We start from the raw sequence: 16194 nt of genomic DNA on the forward strand, positions 1-16194 counted from the left end.
AAAGAAGCGGCTGGCTACTGCCCATGTCTCGGAGGAAGCATGGAGCCAGTCTCCCCAGATCGGCAGAGGGTGGAGCAGCAACCAGGATAAATAAATTAAAATGAGCACTAACGGGGGATAAAAATGGGATAAAAAAAAAAAAGTTATTCAGCGTTCCTTCTTGTTTATGGGGACTTAGTTCCCGATTGTCCCCAGTGCGTCCCGGGCTTTATGACGCCATCCGTCTGCTCCTCCTTTACTTCCCCAGGCTTGACCTTTGACATCTACGAGGGCCAAATCACAGCTCTGCTGGGCCACAGCGGAGCCGGCAAGTCGACCCTCATGAACATCCTGTGTGGCATCTGCCCGGCCAGCGACGGCTCGGCCACCATCTACGGCGCCCCCGTGGCAGAGATCGCCGACGGGCAAGAGATGAAGCAGCTGGTGGGCATTTGCCCCCAGTTCAACATCATCTTTGACGTGCTCACCGTGGAGGAGCACCTGAGGATCTTCGCCGCCATAAAAGGGATACTGCCTGCGGACATTGATGCTGAGGCAAGTAGATGAGAGCGCTCGTCTAAATCACTGATCAAACAGTCCGTGTCTTATTAGTAAATGCTGCGATCTGAATTTGAAGTCCACTTGCTAAGATTGGTCAGGGTCCAGGGAGGTTTGGACTGATGTGTCTTATTGCATGATAAATGGAAAGTATATAGAGTGGAGCACACCCAAAAAGTTTGAAGAGGTGCAGAGTACTAATGAAAATTCAAAGTAACATAAAGAAAAGAAAATGATAAATGTCGCAGTTGATTGCACGTAAACGTCCCAACAAAGCGGTGAATCCAAATGGGAAATTGGGAATTTCTTTGCCAGGATGTGACGGGAAAAATAATGTCAGAGATGCAGTGTGAGATGGGATCGATACACAGGTGACAGGTGTTACTGTACGCCGATGGTCCATGGTGTGTGTTTTTTTTTTCTCTTCTCCCTGATAGGTTTCCAAAGTGCTGAAGGATCTCGACTTGGAGAAGATCAAGACCGCCCAGGCCAAGAATTTGAGTGGAGGCCAGAAGAGGAAACTTTCTGTGGGCATCGCCATTCTAGGAGATCCCAAGGTATCTGGAGCCTTCTCACTGATCACTTGGACAAATCTTCCTAGTGTTGTGTCTGTGTGTGTGTGTGTGTGTGTGTGTGTGTGTGTGTGTGTGTGTGTGTGTGTGTGTGTGTGTCTGTGTGTGTGTACTGTATCTCAAGTCTCAGACTGGAGACAGCTGTGTGTCTGTGTATGTGTACTGTATCTCAAGTCTCAGACTGGAGACAGCTGTGTGTCTGTATGTGTACTGTATCTCAAGTCTCAGACTGGAGACAGCTGTGTGTCTGTGTATGTGTACTGTATCTCAAGTCTCAGACTGGAGACAGCTGTGTGTCTGTGTATGTGTACTGTATCTCAAGTCTCAGACTGGAGACAGCTGTGCTAACAGTTCTGATGTGTACTGTATCTCAAGTCTCAGACCGGAGACAGCTGTGCTAACAGTTCTGATGCCACACAGACCAGTTTGCATTCTGTGTGTTTGTGTCAGATCCTCCTCCTGGACGAGCCCACAGCAGGGATGGACCCTTGCTCCAGACACCAGGTCTGGTCGCTGTTGAAGAAGCGCAGAGCAGGCAGGGTCACCGTCCTCAGCACTCACTACATGGATGAGGCAGACATACTGGCTGGTATGCACTACTAGTGAAATTCCTGAAATCCACCTACTTACCAGTAGTGTTGAGGAATGTTCACCTACTTCACTGGTGCCGAAATTGCAGGTCCCTCTGGACAAGAGAGTCTGCTAATGGCTACAATGAATTGTGACTGTTGTGTTAACTCCTTTCTCTCTCTAGATCGCAAAGCTGTGATCTCTCAAGGCCAGCTGAAATGCGTAGGCTCTTCCATGTATCTCAAGATCAAGTGTGGTGTGGGATACCATCTCAGGCAAGTACATGTAGCTGATACTTTAGAACACATCTGGAGATCAAATGTTTGTTATTTACAAATGTCAAGAATGGAAGATTACTACATAGTTATACGTTTTCTTTGGATATTTCACATTTTAATACAGATCCATTCCATGTTTTCTCATGTCGTTATGTCATCAATAAAGCGTTGTAGAGAACTTCTTTGACATCCTTATATGATTTGTCCCTCACAGAATGTCTGTTGGTGAGGGATGTGAGGCAGACAGGATCACAACATTGGTCAAGCAGCACGTTCCCAAGGCAAAGTTGTCACGGCAACAAGAGGCGGAGCTGACATTCACTCTGCCTTTTGAAAGCATGGACACCTTTCCAGGTCAGACCACACGATCTAGATCAGCAATATAAATAATAGTTCCCTGTATTTATTAGCTTTAATGATATATACTGAAACCAGACCTTTATTTAGTTGGTTTCAGGGGCGAAGGGGGCGTGGTGAGGGAAGGGTGTGTGGATAGGGGAAAGGGGAAAGGGGCCATAGCTAGGGATAGGAAGGTTGTAGAGAGCCAAGGTTCAAGGGGTGGGTAGGGGGTGTGGGTGGTAAAGGGGTAGGGTAGGGGTAGGACCATTTTCCATGTTGAAAATGATTAGCCGTGTTGTTGAGGTACCCCTAAACATTGCTTAAAGTGCCATGAGGCTGAATGGCCACACCATTTCTAGGTGACCGTTGAGCTCTGATTGTAACTCCAGTGGACCAGCACTACTTCAGTCATTTACTGTAGGTGATACTTTGTCTCTTACAGGGTTGTTCTCTGAGCTCGACTGTCATCCTGATCTGGGAATTGTCAACTACGGAGTCTCCATGACAACGTTGGAGGATGTTTTCCTCCGTTTGGAGGCGGAGGCTGAAGTGGACCAAGCTGGTGAGTGTGTAGGGATATGGAGAGAATTGCCACCGACTCTCCAAAACGATCCATTTGAGTAAAAGGGCTACCTATGTGCACATCAGTATCTCTCTTTTTTTTCAATTTTTAGCTGGAGCTCAGTCAAACTTTATTTCATGTTAGTTTTTAATTGTGAATTAGAATCTAATTCACAATGAAAACGAATGTGAAATTATTAGAAAATGGTCGGGGGGGGGGGGGCCACTCTGCAGCCTGTCGCGGGCCGCATCTGGCCCCCGGGCCGCAAGTTGAGTATCACTGTTGTAAGAGATGTTGTCCATGGGATCCCACGCAAGGACATCCATGAGAAAGAATCAGTATTTCTCTGACTGTTTGTCGGTGTGTGTCCCCAGACTACAGTGTGTTTAACCAGGAGCAGGCAGAGGAGGACTGTGACAACTCCTCTCTGGATGACACAGACCAGCGGCTGTTGACTTTCTCGGACAGCAAGCCGGACACCGTGACGGGCCACGCCCTGTGGAGGCAGCAGTTCAGCACGGTGGCCTGGCTCCACATGCTCAACATGCGCAGAGAGAGGAAAGCCTTCATCTACACGTGCGTACATGGGAGAAAACCCCAATGGAATTGATTGGAATAACGTCGTAAAAGTTGTGTGAACCCATTGATACCTGATGTGTGTGTATCCCTTTAAGACCGCGAACCGCGTAAAGGGATACACACACAAATGAGGGATATACACACAAACGCTGCATCAGGTATCAATGGGTTAATATGCAAATTCACTTCAACGCGAATACACTTTGATTGGCATCACATGAGGTTTGAAAACATGGGGTCATCTCTCTTCTCTCCCAGGCTGGCCTTGTTCGTGGTGTTTGTGGCTGCAGTGCTGGTCCTGTCCCTGGCTACCGGAAACATCCAGATCCACTCCCCAGACAGACAGTTCAAGCCCGTCTACCTCCTAGGAAAGAACCAGGCACCCAGGAAGTACGCCACTAGCCTCCTTGTTCAGAACTCCTCGGGTCAGTCCAGTCGAGGTTTCCTCAAATTCAATGAATCTGTTTTGTGAATTGATCAATCTTTTGATCGGATAATAAGACACTGCCATGGGGCAAACTGTGAAAGTTGATACTTTGCGTCCGGATAATAGCTGTTCACAAAATCCCTCCTCTGAACATCTGAAACCTGGGCCATGTATTAAATGATAGGTTCATAACAAGTCCACATTTTGTACTTCTGTTTGAAGATTGTGTTATATGAGACTTCTGGTCTCTGTTGGGTCAGCGCTAAATTTGCATCATTTATGAACCACTAATAAAAACACGCATACACACACAGATTGCTCTTATCATGATTATTTATAGTTTTTAGAAAGGTGCCACATACTATGATTATTATTGTGACAATTGTCCTATCAGTGCAATTTCTATTGACCTCATCGCTTGTGGTGCTCTTTGAATATTGATTCACCCGACTCCAATCTTAATTTTGAATTCATTACAGTTTATCAGTGTGTTTCTAATTGGCTCAACAGGCTCTGATATCTCTGACTTTATCCACAACCTGGAGTCTCAGGACATTAAAGTGGAGATGATGAAGCAGACGGACTACATGGCAGCAGCGCCCCACAGTGCCGCCATCAACGTAACAGGATCCAGCAAGGTCACTTTCCCATCGCACAGATTAAATTAATTTGCTCATAACCCGATATCATTTGATGATACCCGATATCATTTGATGATACCCGATATCATTTGATGATACCGGACACAAAGCGCCAGTCGCTTAAATTTCACTCGCAATTGCTTTTGTGCTGCGCCTGCATTTATGACATGTTGGTAGATTCGGACCCTTGTGTTTGTGTAAATGACTTTGCTTGAAACGGAGTAGATTTGTTCCAGCGGACGACCGAATTCAAATTGTTTTCTCAATTTGTATGGAATTGACGGTCTAAGGGTGTTTTCACACTGGCGCCCCAGGTACCGTTCCCGAGCACACTTGTCCCCAAATTGACCCCAGTTTCGTAACATTTGACGAGTGTGAACGTTCCGTTCCGTTCCGCGCCCGGACGCGCAACAGGGAACCCGTGACAGGATCCACTTGGAAAGGTGGTCCGGGGAGCGCTTTGGCGTGCCCGGGCATGGAACACTTTGCGAGTGTGAAAGCCAACCGTTCCGAAACACATAGACAACACACGGGCGAGGATAAACTCCAGGCATAGTTGATGACGCAAAGTGCACTCTGTTCCGTTTCCCAGCGCGGAAGAAATGTTGTAATGTGAAAGCTGACCAGCGGGGGAGGGGGGGGGGGGGGGGCAATCGTTCCCGGTCGCTGATTGAGGCGGAATAACGCCACAGCATTCCCGCCTTGAAAAGGAAGTGTAAAAGGGGCTTATGAGTTCACACTGTGGTCATGTTCCAGATGAAGGCTTCTGCTGCTAAGTGCCATCATGGAGAGCTTTGAGAGGCACCAGGTGCCACAGGGGTCATTCACCTGCCGACATGTAGAACAGGCACAGACTCTCAATGCTTTCTTTGCTGTCTTTTCACAGGGTTTCAGGTATAGCGTTGCGTTCAACAGCACCACAGTCCACTCCTTACCCATGGCCATCAACATACTTAGCAACGCTCTTCTAAGGGGCCTGAACGGCACCGGACGCATCAGAACCTGGACCAAACCCTTCGACTATGTGAGCATGCAAGAACAAAGTTATAAGCCATATGTACTGTAATTCATGTGTTGTTGAAGGAACTTGTTGTTTTCCAGTATTTTTTTACATGTATATTTTTCCATCTAATGCTTCCATTGTGACGGTCCCTCAGCAAATCCCAGACGCCACATCCTATGCCCTGGTGTACATAGAGGCCATTATACTTGGCATGTTGGCAGCTGGAATGCCTGCCTACTTTGCAATGGACCACACTCGAGATCGAGAGGTAACCACTCATTTCCCGTGATTATGATTTTGACGATCATTTTATTTGTCCAGCTCAGCATATGTAGCACTTCACAGTAGCTACACACCGCAACAATTTTAGCTGTTTAGGCTCCACACTGGATTTTTACCTCGACTTATCCTCTCCAAGGGTGTTTTATATTGACAGGGACAATGAGGATGGTAATGAGGAGAACTGTCCTGTCAATTTAAGGCAAAAATTCCCCAAAGAATAATCTAAAAAAATATATATATATATATATTTTGGTGTAACAGCAAGTTGGAGAATTTTAGCAGAGGTTTGCAGTCTCTAAGTGCCTTAATATATTTTATCCATATTTCTATTTAATACATTCTATAGTTGTAATTATCAATTGTGTTATGTTTAAATACCCCTATCTCCTCTTAGATACTTGATGAGTCAGGATAGTTTTACTCACTCCAGTCATGTGTACTGCTAGCACAGTTGCCTATTGCTATTTCATGCCACAACAATGACCCAATGTCCCCATGGGGCTCGTTAAAAATGCATCTTGTTATGATAGGTCTCAGATTTATTGAATATGTTTGTCTGTGATGATGACTCATGTATGTATGTACCCGTGTTCTCCCCTGTGTTTGTCTGTGATGATGACTCATGTATGTACCCGTGTTCTCCCCTGTGTTTGTCTGTGATGATGACTCATGTATGTACCCGTGTTCTCCCCTGTGTTTGTCTGTGATGATGACTCATGTATGTACCCGTGTTCTCCGCTGTGTTTGTCTGTGATGATGACTCATGTATGTACCCGTGTTCTCCCCTGGTCTGTGATGATGACTCATGTATGTACCCGTGTTCTCCCCTGTGTGATGATGACTCATGTATGTACCCGTGTTCTCCCCTGCAGATCAAGTGCCGTTCTACACTACGTATCTCAGGCATGGTACCATCGGCCTACTGGTGCGGCCAGGCGGCGGTGGACATCCCCTTCTACTACCTCATCCTCTGCTGCATGACCACCATCCTCTTCTCCTTCCACACCGGCAACCTGCTCACCTCCAGCAACCTCACTTCCGTGGTCGGTACTGCTGTATTTTATCCAGTGCTTTAGCGCACACGCGACACAAACACAGACTCACTCCTAAAGAGACACACCACACACACCAAGGCAATAGTCGGCGGTCTGCTACGTCGGGCCATCGGTGAGCATCTGTCACCCTAGTGGTTGCGGTGTGTCCTGCACCGTTGGCTCTGGTCGGCCTTGTCGGCGGCCAATTCAACATGTTTGAATCGCCATCGGTGAGAGAGATCACTTTGATTGGCTGCTGCTCTCAGCTGGTGAAGAAGTGAGACGAGAGGTCATAGTGCACAAAGTGTTCTTCTCATTTTTCAACGTCATCTCATCAGCTCTTTCCAAGATACACATATTTTCACAACAACATGGCCTTGAGCCTGTCGCTGTATGATATCAGTTTAAGGAGAAGGAGAGCCAGCACACAAAATGTCCTTTCTTTGGTTTATTCCAGTTCACCAGGTACACAGACACGAACGTTTCAGCCTAATGGGCGGCCTTCTTCAGCGTGTTGCCGTGTCAGGCCGAAATGACGGTTAAATACAATGAGACCGGAGTGTGCTGGCTCTCCTTCTCCTTAAACTGTTCTCCTGTGCCGTGCACCTACATTCTTAAAACACCGGTGAGTGTGCTCGCTGCTGGCTGATTGTCAGTTTGTTTGAACGCTGTATGATATGATATCACCCATTTACTGTCGTCTCTCCTTATTTCTCCACCTCCGCCTGGTCTCTTTTTGACGCTTCCTGCTTCGAGTTGCGTCAAGCAGCATAGAGCAGATTGAGCTGGGCAGGAATTTACGACCGAGGAACAAAATAAAATATCCTGTAAATCTTCAAAAATAAAACCTGTTACTGTAGCCTATGTCATGGGAGACATTTTTGTCGTTTCGTTTGAAATCCTTGTCAATTAACTAAATTCAGTTATGTTCAGGTTATGGTAGTTAACAGTTTCCATTGTTACATTTATAGCCTACAATTCAATCACTCATTAAGTTTTTTTTTGTAGACACCAATAATGACTGGCCAGAGCTGTTGAGAGCCAAACCAAAGCAAGAGTTTAAATCTCAGAACCCCCTGGTTAGGATTCAAAAACAGAAAATCAGTATGGGGGATCATTGGGGAAAGTTTAGAAAATAAATAAATAAACACCGCTGCACTGTGGGCTTCAAGGTATTTGTGCTTGTATGAGTCTGGACAGACATGGATGTAGACTGCTGACTTGTTGGGGGAGGCATACAACCGCCAGGCGCTATTTCTAGTCTGACACAGGCGATGTGAGGCGCCGCAACAGTCGGCCACTTGTTGCCGCTTGTTCTCTCAAGTCCTCCCGATGTGTCTGGGGCTTTAAAGCTATATAAAGACTACGGCATTAGAGGTGGGACAAAATGCCTAACTTTGCTCTTAGGAATGTCATAAAAAGTATTCAAAATATAATGCATAAAATGATGAAAAATCTTGCTTAACCATCACCATCGACTCTCATTTCATGACTTTTACATTGATACTCCTCCTCCATCTGCCCTCTCCCAGGTCCTGTGTACCGTTGGTTTTGGCCCCGCCATGATCCTCTTCACCTATGTAGTCTCCTTTGGCTTCGCCCGTGTCCAGAGCAACAGGGATTTCTTCTCTGTCGTCTCCATGATGGTGAGACACTGAAATGTTTCATGTCGACGCCAGGAACATTCACTGTAATACGTGGCTGCAAAATTAATCGTGTCCTGTGTTCCTCTGCTTTTTAAGATTTAATTATTTCATTATTTGAGCTTAATGCCAGCTTCTAGGGGTGCACCTATCACGTTTTTTGCCACCGATCGCCAATTGCCGATCGCCTCTGGGAAATATCTGCCCAACCGATCATCGACCGATTACCGATCACCGATATATAAACTCCTCAAAAAAAGTTTGGAAACGTTATTTCGGTTGATTATTTCTCTCCTTTAATACTACCAATTGGCATTGTATTTTATATCGTTGGAAAGCCTGATTAGTGATAGGGCCGAAATATCGGCAATCAGCCGATCGCAAATTTGAGGTAAAAATCGGCCGATACAGATTGCTTGCCGATCGATCGGTGCACCCCTACCAGCTTCACATGAAAGTGTTTTCCTCTGCATGTGTGTCTTGTGCCCCAGGTGTGTGTGGTGTCAGCCTCCCTGGTCCAGCTGTCATTTGTGAACGACAGCCCAGGCCTGACCAGAAACCTGCACAATGCCTTGTGTTTCTTCAACCCGCTCTATCCTCTCATGGGCACCCTCAACTGCATCACTAAGGTACTTCTGTGTTCTTACAAAAAGAAGCACCCTCAACTGCATCACTAAGGTACTTCTGTGTTCTTACAAAAAGAAGCACCCTCAACTGCATCACTAAGGTACTTCTGTGTTCTTACAAAAAGAAGCACCCTCAACTACATCACTAAGGTACTTCTGTGTTCTTACAAAAAGAAGAGAAGTCACGAAAACTCCCAATTTGCATTGCTGTACTTTCTCTTAATTTATGGGAGAAGTACAAATTATATTGTGAATAAGAATTAATCGTTTTTTTTACGGTACCTGCTCGTTAAGGAGTGCTTTAATTGGTCTTGTGAGGATGATGTGTTTTAGACCATTGCTGCATTTGATAGAACAAGATAGGCTCGGAGCAGAGTTTTCTCACTGATACTTTTTTTTCCATCTGTAGGCTACCTTCATCCCTTCCCTCGATGAGGAGAACTTCTTGTGGAAGAATCTGCTCATTGCTGTCATAGCTGTATGTATTTCATGTCAAATACGTTTTGCCAAAAACATTGATATCCAAAGACACATTAAAGGGCGATTGTACAAGGATGTGTTGATAATGTGGATCTGTTGTACTCAGCCATATCTCCAGTGCATCGTGCTGCTTTTCCTGCTTCGCTGGCTAGAGATCCGCTACGGAGGGAGGACCATGAAGAATGACCAGTTCTGCAGGTGAAGACTCCGATTACAGGGAGTTATCACCCGAGTGCATTTATTTCTTTATCATGTAGCCTCTTGAAACTTTTGCAATTTGTGTGTTTATGTGGGATGCACTGTAGGCTACATTCCACATGAACACACAAATTGCAAATGTTTCAAATGTAAACTTGAACCATTTTTATGTGAATTCTAAAATAAACTGAAGATTCCATCTGATTCCCAGGCATTACAGATCTGCAGAAAAACCCTGTTTTGTTACAAAAATGCCTTAGAAGAACATAATTGGAAACTTACTAAACTTTTTTTGTTTTGTTGCAACATCCTCTTCATGAATTGATTGAGCGACAGCAAATTGACCCAAACATTCATGTTGTCCTTCTAATCTTCAAAGGATCTCATCCAAGGCCAAGCCCAAAGTGGAGAGGAACCCGGAGGAAGGGCTGAACGAGGACGAGGATGTCCAGATGGAGAAGGCCAGAGTGAAGGAGGCCCTCACCTGCCAGTGCTGTGAGGAGGTAGGTGCTGGTTGGCCGGCTCTTCGAATTTCTCACGTTTCAACCGAGTCTGATGGTTATCATCAGTAAAAAGAAATTACCAAATTTGGTCTCAATGGAATTAACTATTTTGTATGGCAGTTGTCTGATTTCTCTAGAGCCATTATATTATTCTTTCGAAATTAATTTGGAAATTATATATTGTGGTAAATATTCTACACTTTAGTTACAATCTTTAATTAAGAGCCTTTGACTCAAAGTGCTGTCTTAAGTTAAGCTTAAGCTTAAGCTTAGCACTGGAGCAGTTGAGTGAGCAGGGTCTACTTTTATCCACTGTACATTTTTAGCCGGCAGCCATCATAAAGCAGTGAAGCACACAAGCTAATTTTGTCCCTTCTCCCGGTGTCCTGTCCATTTAGAAACCAGTGGTGGTGGCGAATAACCTGAGGAAGCAGTACAAGGTCAGGAGAGAAGGTTTTTCTCTCATCAAGAAGAGGAAGGTGGCCACGAAGAACGTCTCTTTCTGCGTTCGCAAAGGTATGTTCACTCTGTCAAATAGACCAGCGCTGATCGTGATCAGATGGTCATAACACCATGGACTTAGAATTCATAAGGAAACTTGTTGGACACTATGGTGATTTTTAAAATCTGATGGATTTCATGAGATCACATTGTTATTATTACCACATTGAATTGATCGACCTCTTCCAGTGTCTGGTCCCCGATGGTTATAGGATTTCTGCTTTTGTTGTTGATCCGCATGGGTTTGGTTTTTGGTCCATTCATCTTGAGTCCACGCTCAGCTGCAGTTGTTTCCAGCAGCTGGGACTTGTCTTGCATCTGCTGGTGGGTATGTGAGAGTAGTGCAATGTCATCAGCAAAGTCGAGCTCCTCAAGATGTTCCTTCAAACTCCACCGGATGCCAGCCTTTTTTATTGTTGGTTGTTTGGTTCATGATCCAGTCGATGCAGAAGAGGAAGAGAAGAGGAGAGATCCGCATTTAGAAGTGGGAAAATGACACAATTCACAAATGTCAACTGTGATGTTTCCCCAGGTGAGGTCCTTGGACTGCTGGGCCCCAACGGAGCAGGGAAGAGCACCATCATGCATATGTTGTCTGGTGACACAGACCCCACCGCTGGCCAGGTACAGACACTGTCGAACCCACCTTTCATCTCTACTCTATAGTAGGAGTTGCTGATCTGTGTTCAGGAGTTTCATTCATGTCAATTTTCTGGGGCTAAATCAGTGTTAGAAGAATATATTCTGCCCTTTTCTGTGGGTTTCATCTGCTCATATTTCCAGCATAAACAGAAGATGAGTTTCTAACCATTGTTGAGCTTGTTGTTAAAAAACAAGCTGAACAAGTACAGTATATTACTTTCAACGTTTTGCTACTAATAAGCTATTGTAGCTAATAATACTAGCTACTAGTATCTTATAATGACTTAGTACTCCCTGTCAGCAGAAATGTGTTGGACTACTCTTCTTTTATGCCCCTAATATTGGTGGTTGCATTCTGTTACGTTCAAACATCAAATACAATTAACTTGTCTGCTTTTCAGTGTGAATGATCTGGGTAACCAACTAGTGTTGATGTTCAATGTGTTAGTCACCTGTTTGCTTGTTAAAATCAATGTGGTGGAAATATCAACTGACTTGGTCAAAGATGACAAATGTGAATCGGGAGATGGGGATAATGCTACTTTTTAGACTATTCTGCTTCAAATCTGATATTTTGTGGGGGTATCAAGAAAAGTAGCAATAGTCATGCTACCTTAAACATAGTAGTCTGTGAATTCTGATCATGATCTTATCACTCATGTTCAAGAAAAAAAACAAAAGTAGCCCACCTCAGAAAAAGAGCGTTGAAATGGCGTAAGTAATATCGGTATCAATTCACCACATCACATTGCATTATGTGTGTCTGTCAGGTTCTACTGGGGGACTACAGTACAGAGTTTCATTATGTGTGTCTGTCAGGTTCTACTGGGGGACTACAGTACAGAGTTCCGTCCAGTGGACAACCCTCTGGAGCACGTGGGCTACTGTCCACAGGTCAACCCGCTGTGGCCGAGGATCACTCTTCAGGAGCATCTAGAGATCTACGCTGCCATCAAGGGCCTCCGAGGGCAGGATGTACCAGGCATCATCAAGCGGTGAGCTCTCAGCCTCAATGTTGCCATCAGGACAGATTTTTCACTCAAAGTAAATCCCCGCTAGTATGAGGCGGTCAGGATGGATGGTCAGCACAGACGATCATCTTGTGTGGTAGATTGAGGGGCTTTTACCTCTTGCCTCTCAATAGAGACACTGTGGAGCGTGTCATCATTCAGAAACCACACCCAAAACGGGGGAAAACGCAAACCCCCCCCCCCAATCCTGGTGCGTGCATTGTTGGGTGTTGCACACAAAGATCATATATACGGAAGATGAACACTCCAACTTACTTCATTGACAGCTAGATCCACATTTTTCTTCTCGCCAATTCTCAATGGCTTCCTTGTTTTGCTCGGCAGTTCAAAAAACTTTAATAGGCTCTTTAATAGATCTCTATAGAGACATTGCATGTAATAGGCCACGCCCATCACGGGGGAAGAGCTCCGTTCATTTCCACACACCAGCATCATTTTCCTTGAATTAAACATAGCTAAAAGCTGTTGTGTGGTGGGCTGCGCAGAAAACAAATGTAAAAAATCGCCAGTTAAAGTTTTTTTGTACTCCTGAGCAAGACAAGGAAGCCATTGAGAATTGGCGAGAAGAAAAATGTGGATCTAGCTGTCAAGAAGTAAGTTGGAGTGTTCATCTTCCGTATATACGATCTTTTGGTGCAACACGCAACCATGCACGTGACATAGGAGAACGCCAGGATTGGACAGGAGTTTGTGTTTTCCCCCGTCTTGGGCGTGGCTTCTGAATGATGACGCGTTACGCAGTGTCTCTATGTTTGCAAGATGAAAATCTATGAATGGCGTCCAATCTGTGAGTTCAAGTGTCCCCAGCCATATCACAACTCAAGGGCCAGCTTTAACTTGGAGCATTACATGTGTTTGTAGGTTGGTATCTGAACCTCTGAAAAACTATAGTCAACTGAAGTCATTTCTTTGCTATGGTGGTGCAGCCATAGTCGAACTCGTCACTTGTCTGTCTGTGTGATTTGTCACTGAATGACAGCCTTGGTTTTTTTCCTCCTCAGTGTGGTGAATGCCCTGGAGCTGAAGGACCATCTGAACAAGCAAGCAAAGACCTTGTCAGCAGGCATCAAGAGGAAAGTAAGAAGAACATAGCCTCCATTTTAACTCTATTCCCTGTCTTGGCCTTTTGGAATAAGAATGAATTATGTCTCACTGGAGTTGAGACTCTAATTTTCCACAATCAATAATTCGATATTATGAATGAAAGATAAAGTTTGTTTTATCTCAGCTTGTTTGCCAACTCCTCTCTTCCTTGGATGAATACTTTCTCACTTGTTAAGATTTTTGCACACAGACTAGACTAACCTGCTGTCTCTCTTGTTTACAGTTGTGCTTTGCCCTGAGTATGATTGGGAATCCTCAGATCGTCTTATTGGATGAGCCCTCAACAGGGATGGATCCCAAGTCTAAACAGCGCATGTGGTGAGACACTCTTGACTTGAGTATATTCATATATAATATGACAGTAGCATTCCTCACGTGTAGTTGACATTTCTGGATGTTTTTAATGTACTTTAAGCGTTTTTGATACTGTAGAAATGATATATTTTGTGCTTGCCCTGGACATCATTTTCTGTCTGGAATTACATCATGTTTAAGAGTGTAAATTGAATATTTTTACATGGCTTAAAGACAATTCATTTAAGCATGGAAGTTCAATATATAGGCCCGGGATGATGATAAACTTCTGCCATAGCTATTAGTAAACGGACTGCCTCGCTGACCTTGTGTAGAGCCAGACTTCTCTGTGAATGTGATACTGTATATTTATACAGACGGGGGATGAATGTTATGTGTTTAGGTATCAGTATGCTGTGTATATCTGTATGGTGTGGTTATCTATGTTTCTTTGCATGTACTGGCGGTGAACTGTGACAGTAAAGACGATATCTGTAATTAAGTTCAGTATAAAAGTCAAATTATGAAATGGTCTTAGTACAAATATACCTTTGGGAATTAGCGATGGGTCTTGACGGAAGCCACGCCTTCATTTGGCCTTGGCTACGCCACCCTGCCACACTTGTATTGAAGCAGCTGTTGAGCTGGGCATCTCTTCTGTGTGTAGGAGGGCCATCCGTGCTGCGTTCAAGAACCGCCAGCGAGGAGCCATCCTGACCACACACTACATGGAGGAGGCGGAGGCCGTCTGTGACCGTGTGGCTATCATGGTTTCTGGCCAGCTGAGGTTTGTGCTTGCAGTGGGACATTAATGGGGGCACACAGCATTGTATTATCGTACTAGTAGAGATTTGTGAAGCGGTGGACCCTCTTTAGTTTGCGCTCTCTCCATGTCTCCCCGTCAGATGCATTGGTTCCATTCAGCATCTCAAAGGGAAGTACGGGCGAGGCTACAGCCTGGAGGTGAAGCTCCGAGAGGAGCTGACTGGGCTCCAGCAGGTGGCGCTATTGCACAAGGAGATCCTCCGGATCTTCCCTCATGCTGCCCGGCAGGAGAGGTATGCGCGCCAGGCTGTGTGCGTGTGTGTGTGTGTGTGTGTGTGTGTGTGTGTGTGTGTGTGTGTGTGTGTGTGTGTGTGTGTGTGTGTGTGTGTGTGTGTGTGTGTGTACGTGTGTGTGTGTGTGTACATGTGTGTGTGTACATGTCTAAAGAGATGCTGTTTGCTGATGCTGTCTTGCAGCTTTGCCACTTTGATGGTTTACAAGATTCCCATGGAGGATGTCAAATCATTGGCCAAGTCGTTCGCTCAGTTAGAGAGTGGTGAGTCACTGCTGATCTCATGCACACACACACACACACACACACACACTCACTCACTCACACTCACACACACACACACACACACACTCACTCACACACACACACACACACACACACACACACACTCTAGCACAATTTGCTTCACCTTTACTGATGCATTCAATTAATTCTGAATGGATTCTTGCTAATGTGTCTTCTTTCTCTCCCTTTACCTTCAGCTAAGCAAACCTTCAACTTTGAAGAGTACAACTTCTCCCAGTCTACCTTAGAGCAGGTACATGGCCTTTACACAGTCTACCTTAGAGCAGGTACATGGTATACAGTCTACCTTAGAGCAGGTACATGGCCTTTACACAGTCTACCTTAGAGCAGGTACATGGCCTTTACACAGTCTACCTTAGAGCAGGTACATGGTATACAGTCTACCTTAGAGCAGGTACATGGTATACAGTCTACCTTAGAGCAGGTACATGGCCTTTACACAGTCTACCTTAGAGCAGGTACATGGCCTTTACACAGTCTACCTTAGAGCAGGTACATGGCCTTTACACAGTCTACCTTAGAGCAGGTACATGGCCTTTACACAGTCTACCTTAGAGCAGGTACATGGTATACAGTCTACCTTAGAGCAGGTACATGGCCGATTGTCTGAGCAACGCCAGCCTTGTGCTTTCCATAAGGACAATATGCTGTCATTTCAGCATCAACATTTGTTCATTGTTACACTTCTCTGAACTTTCTCCTCCTCTCCGCGTCCTCCAGGTGTTCATGGAGTTCGCCAAGGAGCAGGAGAACGAGGAGGAGGAGGTGGGCTCCCTCAGCACCACCTTCCAGTGGCAGCGGTTGCGCCAGGACGGCCCCGTCTCAGTCAACAACACGGACAGCATAGTGCACCAGCTTTGAACCCTGTGCCGACCCGCCGGGCTCTCGACTGCCTGCGGAGGCGGCGCCCCCCGCACTCGCCCCGCTGCACACACCTGGCCCGACATCCCCCAGACGAATGAGACAGACCCTCCGCCGTGGGGGA

The 16194-nt window shown here is 45.4% G+C and overlaps 1 protein-coding gene across 1 annotated transcript in view; it reads left to right on the plus strand.

Moving 5' to 3' along the window:
• abca5 (ATP-binding cassette, sub-family A (ABC1), member 5) overlaps positions 1-16070 on the plus strand; it is a gene marked incomplete at its 3' end in the record, with an annotated part of 26919 nt that extends 10849 nt beyond the window's left edge. The window contains exons 11-37 of the mRNA XM_083634943.1: positions 248-534; positions 975-1094; positions 1560-1698; positions 1864-1954; positions 2172-2311; positions 2739-2858; positions 3233-3434; positions 3696-3862; positions 4375-4502; positions 5392-5529; positions 5663-5776; positions 6663-6833; positions 8357-8470; positions 8959-9096; positions 9503-9571; positions 9680-9771; positions 10151-10274; positions 10673-10790; positions 11308-11399; positions 12237-12412; positions 13450-13525; positions 13776-13870; positions 14514-14633; positions 14752-14904; positions 15088-15167; positions 15386-15441; positions 15930-16070. Of these exons, the coding sequence (XP_083491069.1) occupies positions 248-534; positions 975-1094; positions 1560-1698; positions 1864-1954; positions 2172-2311; positions 2739-2858; positions 3233-3434; positions 3696-3862; positions 4375-4502; positions 5392-5529; positions 5663-5776; positions 6663-6833; positions 8357-8470; positions 8959-9096; positions 9503-9571; positions 9680-9771; positions 10151-10274; positions 10673-10790; positions 11308-11399; positions 12237-12412; positions 13450-13525; positions 13776-13870; positions 14514-14633; positions 14752-14904; positions 15088-15167; positions 15386-15441; positions 15930-16070 (3461 nt within the window). The remainder of the gene's footprint in view (positions 1-247; positions 535-974; positions 1095-1559; positions 1699-1863; positions 1955-2171; positions 2312-2738; positions 2859-3232; positions 3435-3695; positions 3863-4374; positions 4503-5391; positions 5530-5662; positions 5777-6662; positions 6834-8356; positions 8471-8958; positions 9097-9502; positions 9572-9679; positions 9772-10150; positions 10275-10672; positions 10791-11307; positions 11400-12236; positions 12413-13449; positions 13526-13775; positions 13871-14513; positions 14634-14751; positions 14905-15087; positions 15168-15385; positions 15442-15929) is intronic.
• Positions 16071-16194: the final 124 nt, after the last annotated feature.

The sequence above is a fragment of the Poromitra crassiceps genome (genome assembly GCF_964638095.1).
Source record: "Poromitra crassiceps genome assembly, chromosome: 4".
NCBI classification, from domain to species: Eukaryota; Metazoa; Chordata; class Actinopteri; order Beryciformes; family Melamphaidae; genus Poromitra; species Poromitra crassiceps.